At 39.6% G+C, this 16,341-nt stretch overlaps 1 protein-coding gene across 1 annotated transcript in view; it reads left to right on the forward strand.

Annotated features, from left to right (window-relative positions):
- TRPC7 (transient receptor potential cation channel subfamily C member 7) overlaps window positions 1-16,341 on the forward strand; it is a 116,834-nt gene that overhangs the window by 63,796 nt on the left and 36,697 nt on the right. Inside the window, exons 4-5 of the mRNA XM_030572436.1 lie at window positions 3,335-3,499; window positions 8,912-9,128. Coding sequence (XP_030428296.1) covers window positions 3,335-3,499; window positions 8,912-9,128 — 382 coding nt within the window. The remainder of the gene's footprint in view (window positions 1-3,334; window positions 3,500-8,911; window positions 9,129-16,341) is intronic.

Below are 16,341 nucleotides of genomic sequence, written 5' to 3' on the forward strand. Positions count from 1 at the left end.
CCTACTAACACCATTCAAATACACACAACATTTTAATACAGTAAATATAGGACAGTAACACAGTATAAAACAGTGTCAATTGCACTAAACTTAGGTAGAGGTGGCGGCAGGGTTTTCTTCGGCTGCCTTTTCCGTGGCCGGATTTTTGGTTGCAGAAGTCTTAAAAAAGGATTTTTTTTAATATCTACTTTACTGCATGAATCTTTGAATGATAGAGCTCCCTGTAGCAAGCCACTGCATCATTGAGAGCCCTGGAAACTTTGGCAGACAGTTCATGGAAAGGATGCCCTTCTGTATGATTTCCGTCATCTCATTCAGCAATCCAAAGAAACGGGAGAGATTCTTTGTCCTCAGACTCCTGGCTTCCTGCCCTATGTCATCGTCATCATCATCCTTGCTTTCTTTGGATATCTATGGTTGGTCCAATCAGTTCCTCATTTGTCAGTTGCTCAGTGTCAGACTCCAACAACTCCTGTACATCATCCTCCTCTACCTCCTCCAAGCAGACGTCCTTCACTACCTTGACAATTTCTTGCTTGAGAGCAGGAATGGCATCAAATTCCATGAAGCTGTGGTCAGCATCTGGCCATGCACAGCACCAAACACCATTCATACATTGTGAAGTGACTGCTTCCTATAATGCATCAATGTTTTCCACACCATTCAAGGTGTCTAGGACATCCAAAACTCCTTTACACTGGGCTTTCCTTGACCTACCGTCTTCTAAATCAGCATGGAGAACTTTCTCCATAGGTAATAAGCCTTGAACATGGCCAGTGGACTCAAGAACAGTACTGTATTGTACCATAGGTGAACATGTTTAAATTCACACCAGCCCCGATCCGTGCAAAAGACAGATATGCAGATCACCAATGTAAATTGGAACACGTTCCCCTTTGATGAGAGTCAACGGATAAGGGGGAGATGTATACTGAGGACTCCCTATAATTCACAGTCAGATGGCCATAGTCACCAATTAAATTCAAATTTGAAATGCTCACAATGAACAGCTGATCAATTCTTTATAGACCAATAATTTTTTGTTTTAGTTATTATTTGCAAATTTGGATGAATATATGGATTAAAGAAAATTGTAAACTCCCCCAGGGAAAATTTGTGTACAGAAAAAGGCAAAATTTGTTTTGTCAAATAAATTATTCTCTATGAACTGTTTGCTCAGCTCAACTCAGCAATATTCGTAAATTCAGTTTTTCACAAAGATAGGCCTGAAAACATGTCTTTTAACTGAAAAGCATATATTAAAGTGCTGTTATTTGCTGAACAGAAATCACCGTTTCACAGTAATCCTAATTAGCATGTTATTGTATTTCAATATGTACTAGCAATAAAGAAACAATTAAAAACACATTTTAACCAAGTGTAACTTTCCATTATATAAATAGATATAAATATGATTTCCCGCCCCCCATGTGCTAGTTATCACAAAGATAGTTAATATGAAAGCACTGGTTAGATTTTCCATCCTTTTCATTTTTTGTGTGTCATCTTACTATAAATCCATTCAAATCCAGACTTTTTTCTTTATTTCCAATGAAAGACTGGAGAAATATTCAATATTTTTAATCTTCTCTTACTCAGTACCACTCGAAGCCCACAAATGGACAACTCCTTCCTCACTAACAAAATTAACTACAATAATAACATATTTCCTTTTATCTTTTCTTTTAATTATCCTTATCTTTACTCATAATGAAACATAATTAAAAAGTAGTCACATTATACATTTTGTAAATTGAATCACTCTGTGGGAAGATGGGAACTAAAGACTCTTAATCTTCTATAATATAATGAGTCCATGAGATCCAATGGTACTATAATTCTTCCATTAGGAAACTGGCCTTTGAATTGTCAGCTACTAGCATGTTCTTTTCTATGGTGCAGAAAGAATGAAGAAGAATCTCAGCTTTGGGATAAGAAATATGTACTGTGTGTACATGAGCAGTCTTGTGTATTTTGTATCTCATTTACTGTTTTGCAGATCCGTGAGTAATGCTCTTCCACTTATTTTAAAGATAATCTCAGATAAAGAGTTTACACTTGCTAATTACAAGGACCAGCCTAACATTTTGTACTATACTGAAGCAATAGAATCATGCAAATGGGGGGGGAACCTTCTTATTGGTAGTCAGTGTAAATGAAGCGAGTTAACGTTAGTGCTGAATAACAAATCCTACTTAGCTACAAAACTTCTTTATCATCTAGGTCACAGTCCATAGCAATGTTTCATCGCTCCTCTTTACTCAAGGATCAATCCCACCTCAGTTCACTTTTGAAGCTCAAATTGAATATCAAATTGATATTCCCAAATATATGATTTCTCCCCCTGGCCCCCGCAAGGAGACATTAATGCTGGTTTAACATAAAAACAAATACGTAGTTAATTTTGTTTTGTACAAAAAAATTTGCCCTATACATTGGCCTTTGACAAAGGTTTGATTAAATATAAGTTTTACTTCATCTCATTGCTTGCTGCATGGAAAATGAAATCTGAACAGTGGCTCTGAAATTGCTAATGGCCCTTTTTCTGTAATAAAAACTGGTTTGCTTGCTAGCGCCATGGTTACCAGAACTGATGTATTCATTATGGCCCCAGTTTAGCAGAACACTTAAGCATAGGCAAAAGTCCATCCCTATTCATCAAAGCATTTAAGCATGTGCTTAAGATGTTTGCTGAATAGGGATGGACGTAAGCCTATGAATGGATTTAAATGATTGTTGAATTGGGGCCTGTATGCCCTAATTTTAGAGTGGTTACTTCATATCCTAGTGGCTTTTAATGTAGAATCTGCATAAAAAATGAGTGAAGTCCTCAGGATTTGTCCCTTCTTCTTATTAATGGTGATGGTGGTGATGATTATAAAGAGGAAGGGATGCAGAGTCCATAGAGCTGTGCTAAAGTTGCAGTCCTCCCGGGAGCTAAGGTTCGAATTCCACACCTGACATTAGCTCTCTTTTGGTACTGGCCACTGTCCGAGACAGGATGCTAGATTAATGGGCCATTGATCTGATCAGGTATGGCAATAACTGTCCCTACAAGAAAAACAGAAAATGAGAGATGAACAAATGTTGCCTGTGAGCACATATTTAGAGAGACTAATTTGCAATTTTCTGAACAATTATACTAAGAGCTACGGCTGATTACAAAAAACGAAACATGCTTGGCTCTTCTGGGCTGCAGAATGTACTACAAGCAGCTGTCTATCTCCATGCTGCAATCTATGCCTGAGGCACAGCAGTTTGCTTTCTGAAATCTCATGCTCCTCGGAAATGCTACAAATACCTTTATTTTTGAATTTTTCTTTTTTATTTGCAGTTTGTTGCTCATCCCAACTGTCAGCAGCAACTGCTCACCATGTGGTATGAAAATCTCTCAGGCTTACGTCAGCAATCTATAGCTGTGAAATTCTTGGCTGTCTTTGGGGTCTCGGTAGGCCTTCCTTTCCTCGCCATAGCATACTGGATCGCTCCCTGCAGCAAGGTACAGATGGGTTAAGGTGCATGTTGTTTATGGTTATTTATATTCAGTGCTTGGAATGATGTCAAAAGTCTTTCTAAACTAAGATCACAAACAATGTTGTCCTCTGAGATTTGCCATGGCTGAGAACAAACTCGTTGCCAATGCAGGAAGTGAGTGTTTTGAAATTAATCTTCAAAAATAATAAAGAAGGGAGTGGAGGAAATAGAAAATCTGATCAAACAAGCGAGAAGGAAAGAATGGAAATAGGAAAAAAATGGGAACTGGTGAAAGAATTTGACTGGAATACAGAAGGAGAAGACAAAAGACAGAAAAGGTGAATAACTTGGGGAAAATGTTTCTTGTCTCTTTGCTCATCCTAACATATGCTCCTATCGCTTTCCATTTTTAACCTGTTTTTCTGTCCTTCCTCCTCTCTGCCAGGATGCTTTTGTGTGTATGTGTGTATTACCGGTTCTTTCTCCCATTTTTCTTTTTAGTTAGTGGTGTCATGGAATACCATAAAAATGAATTAGCATTCCCTGACAACCAGAGGTGGATTGTTGAGTGTCAAGTAGAAGAGTAGATTAAGTCACTCCACCAAATAGCATAATATGGCCTAGTTGCCAAAACTTCAGAGAGGGAAGATGAGGAAACATTAAAAGTTGTTCTGTATCTGTTATAGACATCCAGGGATTGACAGTATTAAATGCTGCTGAAAGTTCTATTAAGAAGAGCTAGAGGGGAAATACCTGAGTCAGCCATCGGTTGGTCATTAAGTCTGAACAATTGCCTGCACTGCCAGTACTGTGGTGGTGCTTCTATCCTGAGAGAAAATGCTCAGACAAGGGGAAATAAATGTGCATAGGGTTGAGCAATAAATAGCTTTTTCACTACTTTGGGTGGGGAAAGAAGAACATTTTTTAACTGAACAACAGCTGGCCACATCCACTGTATTTCTAGGAGAGGGCTTGTCAAACCTACTTAAAAGTAATAGAAGTGATAGCTAGTTGATTCAGTCCTCAAAGCATTTGGTCCCATTTCTTTTAAATGCCTGTAAGGAATTCTTTCTACGTTTGCAAAGTCCAAAAGATTACAGATCCATCGATGGGTATTAAGGAAAGACTATAATTTTCAAAAGACCAATGTTCTAGAAAATGCAGGGCTTCTAAAATAGATGAGACTATACGTGATGTTTAATACTCAGCATCCTTCAAAATAACCATGGACTAGTTTCTATTTCTCAAGCTAAATGAGAATGTGAACACTTTTTCATCAAATTTCATCACATTTCATCAAAAACACATTTTTATCAATGCTGGCTGTTAATATGACACCAGTAGTAAGTTCCATTATGAAACAACTTGGGATGCTCACTACAGGAGTTAGTCCTGACCAACAATGAGGGTAGCTTCTAATACACCAGTTCTTAAAATGTTTCTGCCAAATCTTGCAGTCTTTAGTTGGAGCCAAATTTCACACTACAGGGTAATCAGAGCAACTCTGCTGCTAGCATATCGAAGAACAGAACTTGCCTCTAAATGAAAACTTCTGTTGCACTCAGCTGTACAGATCAGTTGGCATTAAAAGCAATTTGGTCTCTGGCTCTTTTATTCATTGATGTCTGAAAGAGGAGCAGATTATTGACTTTATCCCAAACTTTACAGACAATATCCCATTCCAGGATGATATGTTAACAGGCCAAATACAGGAGTTAGACGAGTCCGCCTTGACATGAGTTTGTGAGCTGCTAATGGTTTGGAGCAGAGGTTCTCAGACTTTTGTACTGGTGACCACTTTCACACAGCAAGCCTCTGATTGTGACCCCCCCTTATGCATTAAAAACACTTTTTTATATATTTAACACCATTATAAATGCTAGAGGCAAAGCAGGGTTTGGGGTGGAGGGTGACAGCTCATGACCCCCATGTATTAACCTCGTGACCCCTGAGGGGTCCCAACCCCCAGTTTGAGGACCCTTGGTTTGGAGGCTGCCATTGTGTGCTGTGAAATCTAAGCTTTATAAAACAATTTAAGTCTCTAGCCCTTATGGTTAAGAACAAATGTAAACCAATGCTGGAATATCTACTCTGAGATGTATGCACTGACCCATGTATCTAGATGAGATGTTAATTCTTAAACCTAATGATAATTCCTATGGCAACATTATTAACTATTTCACTGCTAATCAAAGGAAGCAATAGAGAAGAGGGAGGATGGAATTCTGAAGATCTGCCCAATCCACTGGTAGTGGTACCTAATTTTGGTGCCCTGAGCAGGTAGATGTTGGGTTCTGTGTGGATCTTAAAGGAATACTACTGCCACATTTTCCAGGCTGACCAGAGCTCGTATATAATTCAAACACTTTTGAATGCTACACTCACTAATTTACAAAGTTGTCTCAGTGTACAAATTGTCATATGGCTTTCATACATTTGTGCAATCCAAATTAAGAGTCAGACCTGCAGCTGCTCTAGCTCCACCACTGCTTCAGCAATGGAACTCTTTTAATTTATACCAGCTGAGCATCTAACCCCAACTTTTTCTCCCAGTTACCTTTTTTCACACCTACCCTTTTTAAAAACATTCTTAATATTAAAAAAAGCCTACACGCTTTTCCTTCAGCTGTGTTTCTTTACATTGTTTCCCTCCTCTTTGACTCAATTATTTCCTATTCTAGAATCTTTCATTTCCCTTCTATTTATTTGATATTGTCTATTTTGTATTTGTTTTCTCTCTTTGATATGTCTCCTAGCTTTATTCTTTTTCAAAATACATATAATGGATGTTCAGGCCTGAAACAAGCCGTTCTTCTGAAATGACTCTTTGCAATTTGTATTCTGTGATTTTGCTGTCCTCTTTACCAGTAACAATCAAATACAAGCCCAGATTCCAGGAAGCATTCCTGTTTGATGAAAAGCAATGTTTGGAATTAATAAGGTAATGGGGCCAGTAGAACAAACAAGTAGGTCGTGCACCCAGAATTTAACTAGATTGTGCCTTATATATGATTGTCATAAGGCATTGAGTTATTTGAAAGAATTAACGTTTCATCACTTTCCTACAAAAGATTCCACTCAACACTTTCAGCTCCTGCAACACTCAGATAAAAATGAGATTTCTCTGAAGATATGAAAAACTGCACTTCAAGAAAAAAAACCACTAAACTTCCTTCAGTAATGCAGTGGATAACTGTTTTAAGGGTACATTGGCAGAAGGGAGCACCTAATAATTCATAGGCAGTTTATAGTCCATTGGAGCTCTCTCTTCCCGCTTTTAATTCAGAATAGAACTGAGAACATATACATTAAAAATGAGTTTTCTTAAGAAGTTCCAGGCAATGATCAATATGCCCATTGTTGCCTTCAGGCCTTTCTTATTTGTAATTGCCTTGGCCTGACTGGTATTTATATGGAAAATTATATTCTATGCCAGGTATAGTTCCAGTCTTATCCTATGGCCTCCTCTACACTAACAGCAATTTTCAAAAATTTCCCACTGCTACTAACACCAGCAATGGTGTTAAAAACTTTGGAAGTCCTGCTGTAAACAGTCTGCCAGTCTTTGTATGCAACTATCTAACAAGGCTGGGCTTAAAATGGCATTGGCAGCGGGTGCACTGTCTACACTAGGGCTCATAAAGGTGGCACTGAACCAATATTAGAAGTGATGGGAAATTTTTGAAACATTTCCTATGTATAGAAGGGTCTGTCTCTGCAGGATTACTACCAACTCTTAGCTTGTTATATTTGAACTGTTCACCCCCTTCATAAAGCATGCGTACCTGACACGGTCTTTAAAACAGCAGTGGCTGGTGTTTCTTATATTAACACACCCACTGTTCCTGGCAATGAGGAGCTGAATCAGAGGTAGCAATGATCGGACACTTTTGCAAAATCTCCCAGCTTAGACAAAGGTATCATTTGCTGTTGCAATTCAGAACTCAATTTGATAAAGCACTAAGCCAGTGTTTAAGCATTTCTAATTGACCTCAATGGGACGTAAGCAGGTATTTAAATGTTCAGCTGCAGTAGGGCTGAGATAAGGATCACATTTTTCTATTCATGCATTTGGAAAACTCTTTCAGGAATTTGATCTGACCTACATTTTTCAACACGTTAACCAGCTTTGGCAATCTTTTAAAAGATATATTTGCAGTTTTAGAAATTCAGACACTAGAAAGACATAAGAAATTGAACAGAACTAATTTTTGTTAAAGCTAAAGAATCTTGGCATAGTTGTTTTCTGGGTTTTAAACTATTTACTGTTTCATATTGAGTGGATAGTCAGACTCTACAGAAACAGTCAATGAACTAGAGTAAAGGAGTATATAGATTTAACCACTGAAACCCCATTTCAAAGACTAGGGAGGAGGCTGTTTCTTGAGGAATTAATTGCTTAGGAAAAGGGGAGGAAAATGAGGGGAATTCAGTGTCTAATCCCTTCCCACATCTTTTCTCTGTTTAAGGATCAAGCATTAGATACAAAGGAATGTTGTGAAAATAATCCTTCATTTCCAACACACAGGGAGAAAGCAGTTGTGGTATGGGTGTCTCTTCAGGAGGGCATTGGTCCAAGAGCAAATAATCACATGGCGAGCACTGACATATTCTTTTGGGGGTAATATATTCAGGGGAAATTCTTAAAGAGATTAGGGTTATCTAATTAGACAACTAGGCAATGGCGTTTCTCAATAAGGATGAGAGAAATTTTAGTTATTCTGATTCAGATCAATGCTTAAATCACTTCTGCATTTATTGTATTAAAATAGGTCATTGTGGTGTATTGAGAAACTCAGTAACTGCTGTAATAATTACAGTAGACAATTAGCATACTGATGCATATTAAGAGCCTTATCAAAGAACTTTTTATAGAAAATTTTGTGTCAGACAAGTTATTGAGAGATCTACTAGATAATCAGCTATCACAGAGATTTATTATACTAGCACAGGGCCTGATTTATACCAGTTTAGGCTGTGGTGAGGGAGAGGAGAATTAGGTCCAGATTAGTCTGATACACTGTGTTTTCATATCTCTGTATTTATATAAAAATACACACAGACATATATAAAATATATATCCTTGTTCCTTTCTACCTTAGAGTGAACAGGACAATTTAGATATCATGCAAACATCTGTGGGTAGTAAGAGAGAAATGTAACATTGTAAGACCTATAGTTAGCCTAAATGAACAGTTAGCCCAATTCATAATGCTCTGCACATGAGCTGGAAGCAGCAAAGAACAAACTTTCTATAGACTTGAATACATGAAGAGTAGCTCAGTTCTGGAGTTTTCAGCAAACTTCCAAAGAATAAATACTCTCATCTGTTATAGAGAAAAACACTCGAAACCATGGGAACTAGACCAGGAAAATAATAATAATAATAATAATAATAAATAATAAAACCTTTGTCTTGTACACATTTTGTTTTCAGCTGGGACGGATCCTCCGAAGCCCTTTCATGAAGTTTGTGGCACATGCAGTTTCTTTTACAATCTTCCTCGGACTGTTAGTAGTGAATGCCTCAGACCGGTTTGAAGGAGTGAAAAATCTTCCCAACGAGACCATCACGGATCATCCCAAACAAATATTTAGAGTAAAAACTACTCAGTTCTCATGGACAGAATTGCTAATCATGAAGTGGGTTTTAGGTAAGTAAAAATTGTATCATCTTTTAATCCTCCAGCGGAGTCCAGGATATCATGATAGGAAATGACTGAAGAATTGTCAGTGGTGATCTGCCAAAGAAAAACACTCAGAGGCAAATGTGGACCCCAATGAAGTCAGTGTCACAATAGCATTGACTTCTACAGGGTCAGGGGACAGCTCTGTCTTGACCACAGCTGCTGAATGCATTGAGCAACATCTGGCAGATGCATACTTTATTCTAGTGATGTTGAATGCCTCAGGCAAAGCCTGCTCTGTTGGTTTAATTGGGACATCTCTTTCAACCCATAAGGAAAAAGATAATTTTTATAGAAAATGCTTATTCTCTACAAGTTTCTCTATTGGTTTTTAGAGTAATTTCTATAGAACCCTGTTAGTTTAAAATCTGTAAATTACACACAACTTTTTCAAGAGAGGAATGGCAACGTAGCAAATGAATGAGAGCCTGGCAATCAAATGGTTTAAAAGAAAAACAAATGATGAGTGAAGCACTGAAATAGGTTCTATCTGAAATGATTAAAGTGCAATGCAGATCCATTTGGATGAATATTGCCAAGCATGAAGCTAAGCACATATTGTCTATGGGGAGTGTTTTCGTTCTGTTTGTTTTGTTTTTCTCCTTCCTCTGAAGCATCAGAGGTGGCCAGGGCTGAAGATGGGACATTGGACAGGATGAGCCAGTGCTCCGAAGTGACTCTGAATGTTCCCTCTCTTTCGTGTGCTTAGCTGTCTGGTTCTTGCTGATAATGATCAGAGTCTAACTGATCACCATATGTAGGGTTGGGAAGGAATTTTTCCCCAGGCCAGATCGGTAATGATCTGCTTGGTTGCGGGGAAGGAGGGGTTGTCTTCCTTTATAGCATTGGATGCAGATCACTTGTTGGGATTATCTGGGTATATCTCACCTTATCAATTCCCTGCCATTGCAGGGGCCTCAGGCACTGGTGCACCTCGGTCCCTCCTATTCTCTGCCTGTGGTCTGGTCTCCTGTGGGAACCTCTCCACTCTGACTTTGAATAGAGCCATAAATTAAACTACTGATGAGTTTCAGATATGTTCGCACTGGTGTTCGAAGTCCTGGAAATGGAGAAGATATTGATCTATTCACTTACTGCCTACTTACCACTTGCAAGCCCCATTACCCTGGACCACCAGTCTCAATAGGCTTACCTTATTGATTCTGACTTCACAGTAACTATTTTCCTCAACATATTGGTCTGATGTGAGAGAAAAATCAAGGCTAAATAGCTCCCTAGTTCCATGTATGTGGTCGGAATTACACCAGTGCAAGAGCAGAATCAGGCCCCTTATATCTCCTGGCTTTCTGGCCTGGTCACAAATTTATTATTCTCTGGCTTTGCGGTAAGCAGAATTACCTACAGGATATTGGCTAGAGAAGAAGAAATAGCTGGTATACTGGACAGAATAATGTATGACTGATTTATTTTTAAAGCGATATTAAAAGAGTTTGGAGGAGATTATTAGCTTCTGGCCAAGGCATTCTTTTTATAGGTTGCAAGTATCTGACTTCTTGCGGTAGGAAGAAGAAAACATTAACTGAAAGCAAATTATTTCAGTTTTCTGGGAGAAGGAAAGCTGGTTCTTTGTACAGACTTCTGAGGTAAAATGAGATTTTCTGATTACATCTCTATTCTCTCAGAATAACTCCCCACATCCCAGCACTATTGTGCCCTGTGTTCCCTGGATGGGAAACCTACCATTTCACTCGTATTCCATTCACATCGTTTCAGTGAAAACAAGAGGCTATAACCAAATTACCCTTATCCTGCACCTCACAACGTGATTGTCCTTAAAAGAGTGCAGTTAGTTGGAAACTAGGTGGGTTCAGAATCAGATGTGGGACTCTAATTGTTATTAAGAGTTTTCTGGTAGTGGCAGTTAGAGAGCTTTACTAGGTTACTTGCCTTTAGCACTGTGCACTTTCTGACTGCTCTGGTCACAGCAGGCAAGTTTTTCATTTAACTATATTATCAGATTCTGTAACATTCCATACCCATCTATCATACTCATATTCACATATCCCATTTGTTGTTGGGCTTGTTTTTTGAAAACACTGGAAAGAACCTGTGATGGTGACCATCTTTTCTAGCAGCTCCTCTCTATAACTCCAACAAGCGACCTACTGCATAGTGAGAGTATGTTGCAAAGCAGAGCATGGTGAGTAAGGGAATACATTTCACTACACTGAAAGGTGCAATCCCAACACTTCACCACAGACTCGAGTCAAAGCCCACTGAAGAAAATAGAAAAGCTCTCAGTAGGTTTTGTCGAGATGAGCCAAACACACTTGGAATCAGTCAGGCTCACACAACTTTTATTAATGTAATTTGCTATGCTAAATATTTATTTCTCTCCTACGTTGCACTGAACTCATTGCCTCAGCCCATTTTCATGGCAATGAGTCATTTTTTCTTAAAAAGTTAAAATAATATTTCACATGCATTAATGCTGCTTCAGGCCCACAAATTCTAGTTCCAGTAGTTACCCTTAAAACTTGTTTGTTTTTGGTTAGCTCAATATTTGCATCTAAAATGACCACAGGTGATAGCTTGGATTCTGTAAATGCTGAGGTGGAATTATTTAGCTAGCTTAGCCATTTTCTTAAGTGATTAGCTCACATTCAAGAGGGACTACCACAGTATAATTAGGGCTGGTTGCGCATTTTCTCTCAAAATTTTTCTTTCTACAAAATTGGATTTTCAACTAAATGAAAATGTTTGCAGAGCGTCTGATTTCCTAGACATTTTTCAAAAGGCTCAAATCCTGAAATTTCATGGCCAAAACAAATAAGAATTTTTCAATGTTCAGCAGTTTTCAACTGATTGTTTTTCAGTGTTTCCTGAAAGCTTTTATTTATTTATTTTTTGGGGTCTGAGCATATTCTATTTATTGGCTGACAAAAACTGAAATATATTCAAGTGGTCTTTTTTCAATAAGAAGTTGAAATTTTCCACTGGACTTTTTTTAAAATTTTTCCTGGGGGAAAAACATTTTTTGACTAGCTCTAATAATAATAATATTAACCAAAATTCAGTTACAGGGACATGTTTCTATGGCTTCCACTGTTTTAGTTGTATCCAGTGTCTCTGGCTCACTACCCATCAAAATACTGCTACCTACCAGTGCGGTCTGGTTTAGTTATTAAATTGATTAAAACTGTGAGCTAGATTCTCAGATGGTGTAAATCGGCATCAGTCCATCAATGGAGCTAAACAGATTTACATTAGATCAAAATCTAGTTCAATACATGTTCAAAATAACTTATCAGACTTTTGCCTCTTCCATGCAAAGTTCCACTAGTTTTTGTGCTTTTAAGCCTCAAGAAAGAAAGTTTCGTCCTTGGTGTGAACACTGTTTTCATTAGTGATCTGTCTTTCTCAATCACTGACTCTTAAGTCCTTAGGAGAAACTGCTGTTCTAAATGCCAGCCTTATTTTAACTTGATCTAAAGTATCTTCAAGGGTTTCACATATCAAGAGGGAGTGAGCATTGTGGTACTTGTGGTACTTATGGTACTTGTGGTACTTAATTATAGTCAGAAAATAAGTCATCCAGCTGGCTGTTAGATGGAAATCTGAGAGTAATGAGAGCTGTACTTCAAGGATGGAGTACCTGGAGAGCTGGTGAACTGCCTTATCTCTTTATGTGAAGTTATTATGGATAAAGATCCCACACATAAGCATACACAGAAACACCTCCCAAAAGAGAGACAAGTGCATATGGCTGCTGAGGTATATTAACTCCAACACCTGTGTGCCAGATACACACATCTGGAAATGTAAGGCATTACAGAGTCCCCATTCTGCAGTTACTGTTCCCATAGCGAGCTGTGGAGGTAGCCACCAGGAATGAAGTTCACCCTACAAGTAAGAGGCATGATTCTCTTTCTCACTACTCTGCTTTTAACTCATATCCTCCATGTTTCTGTTTTTGTTTTCCTTCCTCCTTCATCCTATGACAGTGATGATGAATGCTGATGACGCATAACTTGTTCCTACTTCAGCCAGTCATTTTCATTTAATTAGTTCCTTGTCCCTTGGCCTTAATTCTTTTTGGGAAAATTGGCTAGTTGAGTTATCTGGCTTCCATCCAGTAAAATAATGAGAAGTGTTAAAAGTGGCATTATTCCATGACAACATAACACTGTTAATTATTGCACAGTGGCCAGGATACTGTATGGCCTGCAGAGAAATCTTGCTGGAGATACAAAATCCACAGAAGATTTTGACTTAAGTGTACATGTGTTGAGAGCAAAATAATCCATAGTAAAATTCAGGTTAGAGTTGGACAAAGATGAGAATTCTGCCTTATGTTCCCGACTATACACAGCGAGGGTGATAATTTACAATATATCTGTCCCCTAGTTACTGTCTAAACATGACCAGTTAAAAGGAGGGAGAGAGAATCGTGTTTTAGGCAGGTTAGCAGTTCATCTGTGCAAAATTCTGCTCTCAAATACACACAAAGAGCTTGATTCTCCATGGCCCTGCAACTTGTATAGTCATTTGCCCCAGTGCAAACTGGGTGTAGAACATTATCAGATTGGAATCATAGTGTTTGGCACCTACGTTGCCCAGTGCATTTCAGCTGTGCTTGTCCTACCAGTGTAAATCTCCCTTTGACATCAGTGGGAGCTCCAGACGTGCAGAGTAAACACACTCCCAGAGCTGAGAAATACAGTAACTCCTCACTTAACGTTGTAATGTTCCTGAAAAATGCAACTTTAAGTGAAGCAATGTTAAGAGAATCCAATTTCCCCATAAGAATTAATGTAAATGGGGGGGTTAGGTTCCAGGGAATTGTTTTTTTTGCCAGACAAAAGGCATGTATACATTTTAAACCATTTTAAATAAGCAATTGAATACAGGTATAAGTTTTAAACAATTCTAAAGAAGCAATTTAATACTACAGTCATCACTGCTGAGTATGAAGCTTGGTTGAGGTGGTGGAGTTAGAGAGTGGAAGAGGATGGATTGTCCGGCTGCTCCTCTTGCTGTTCTTGCAAGCACAGGCACTGACTTTGCCGGGGACAGGGGGCTCAACCCTCGGCCCATCCACTCCACCCTTCCCCCATAAGCTCCCACCCTTGACCCGGTTCTCTCCCCCACCACCTCTCCCTTTACTTCACACGCTGCGTCCTCACTCCTCCCCCGTCCCTCCCCTCCCTTCTGAATGCTGCAAGCCAACTGACTTCTGCGGGCTGGAAGCAGGGGAGGGAGGGGGGAGGCATGCTGAATCCTTGCTCCTCCCCCTCCCTCCTGCCCAGGGCAATCAGCGGGCTTGTGGCATTTAGGAGGCAGGAGGGAGGGGGAAGGAGTGAGGCCCCCTCACCTCTTGCCCGGGACAATCAGCTGTTTTGCTGTGTTCAGGAGGCAGGGGAGGGAGGGGGAGCCTGCGCACCAAGTCCTTGCTCCTCCCCCTCCCTCCTGCCTCCTAAACTCTGCAAGCCAGCTGGTTACCACAGGCAGGATGTGGCTGGAGGAGAGGAAGGTGCTGATCCTTGGGGTCTGCCAGCGGGCGGGAGGCACTGTGTGTGTGGGGGCATAGGGAGGCTGCCAGCTGTGGAGAAAGCAGGCAGCCAAACAATGTAAGAGCGGAGCATTGCACAACTTTAAATGGGCAATTGATCAGCAACATAACAATGAAACAACATTAACCGGGACGACTTTAAGTGAGGAGTTACTGTACTGTGATTATCTGAGAGGAGGATTGTGCCCTTTCTGTACATGAAACTCCATTAGTTTCATTGAGGTTTCATGGATGTAACTTGGGGCAGAATTTTTCCCTATGCCTTTCACTTACACAAACTTCAGACAACCCCAAAGCCAGCACAATTATGACAAAAGGAATAAAATGCCATCGATTTCTGATAGCTGCTAATGGTCTAGTCCTTCACATTCTCATCTTGGTCATCTTGTTTTTATTGCATCCTACCATTTTCCATGCCATGAATCTGCTAGCTGCTTTTATTAATCTACAATACTTTTATCTAAAGCAAAGGTTTGGATGAACCTGTCTGAATTTATCATTACGCTCTTCTGCTCTTTTGCATAGAATTTCTGCAACGTAGTTATATAGAATGATCCTCAACCAGCAATGGTTGATGTAAAACATGGGTCGATAATGTGATACCTTTATGTAGTCATGAGTCTAATTGTACTCATCCTACTTAATTTTGCACATTTCTTTCTTCTTTAAGTATTCCTACTGCAAAATCCCTGTGGTTATCATAATTTAACTAACCTAGACTAGAAACTAATTATGATGGGGTAGTTAATATTCAGACTGGGAGCAATTTACATGGAAAGATAACCCGCAAATAAATATTTCCTGAAGTGTTTTAGTGGACAAATATAAATCCACAAAATGGACTAGCCTACGGGTTAGTATTCACCAATTACTGTGATTTTTTCAGCTATAAATGCATTTCTTTACTATTTCATCCTGACTGTGGGTCAGATCCTGAGAACGTTATTCAGAACCCAATTCTTCCACCTTTCCACGAGACTATGTGCTATTAACTGCTATTGCACATGAGTAAGGGCTGCAGAATCAGGACCTTGGAGTTTGCTCAGTCAAGCTGCCATTGACTTCATCTGGAGATCTCCCTGAGTGAAAAGGTTAGGTCATGCCTTTTGAATCCATGTGAGGAGGGTTCCCTACATATGTGGATCTCCCCTGGTCTCTGCAAAGGGCACTCCATGGGTCTGAATATGGGAGGGAGAGAGCAGGCAACGGGTGGGCCAAAGGAATACACATTGTCCTCTCTTGTGGCCTGGAGAGGTTTCTCCCAGACTTTTAATAAAGTCAGAAGTTATATTATGGTTGGCAACTTCTCCTCAGCCATGGTCAAATCTAGGGGAGTCCCTTACAGTGCAATTCAGCTCAAAGCCAGAACCAAGTGGGGCTAGAGCTACTATAGACACAGGGCCTCGATGCTGAGGAACTTGCACCCGACTATGGATCCTTGACATCTTGAGATCCCTACAGATCTCCAGGTAGTTGTACGGTCTATGGGCCATGCCGTCTCTTTCTTCTAGAACAGAGGCTGTCCCTTGATACAAGAATGTGGGGGGAAATCCTCCAGAGGGAATCCAACATATTTCCTTCCCCCCGCATGGGTATTAACCCTACAGAGGACAAACTGCAGCTTCGCAAGGCCCTATGGATTTGACA

Source organism: Gopherus evgoodei, chromosome 8, assembly GCF_007399415.2.
Source record: "Gopherus evgoodei ecotype Sinaloan lineage chromosome 8, rGopEvg1_v1.p, whole genome shotgun sequence".
In the NCBI taxonomy this organism is placed as follows: Eukaryota; Metazoa; Chordata; order Testudines; family Testudinidae; genus Gopherus; species Gopherus evgoodei.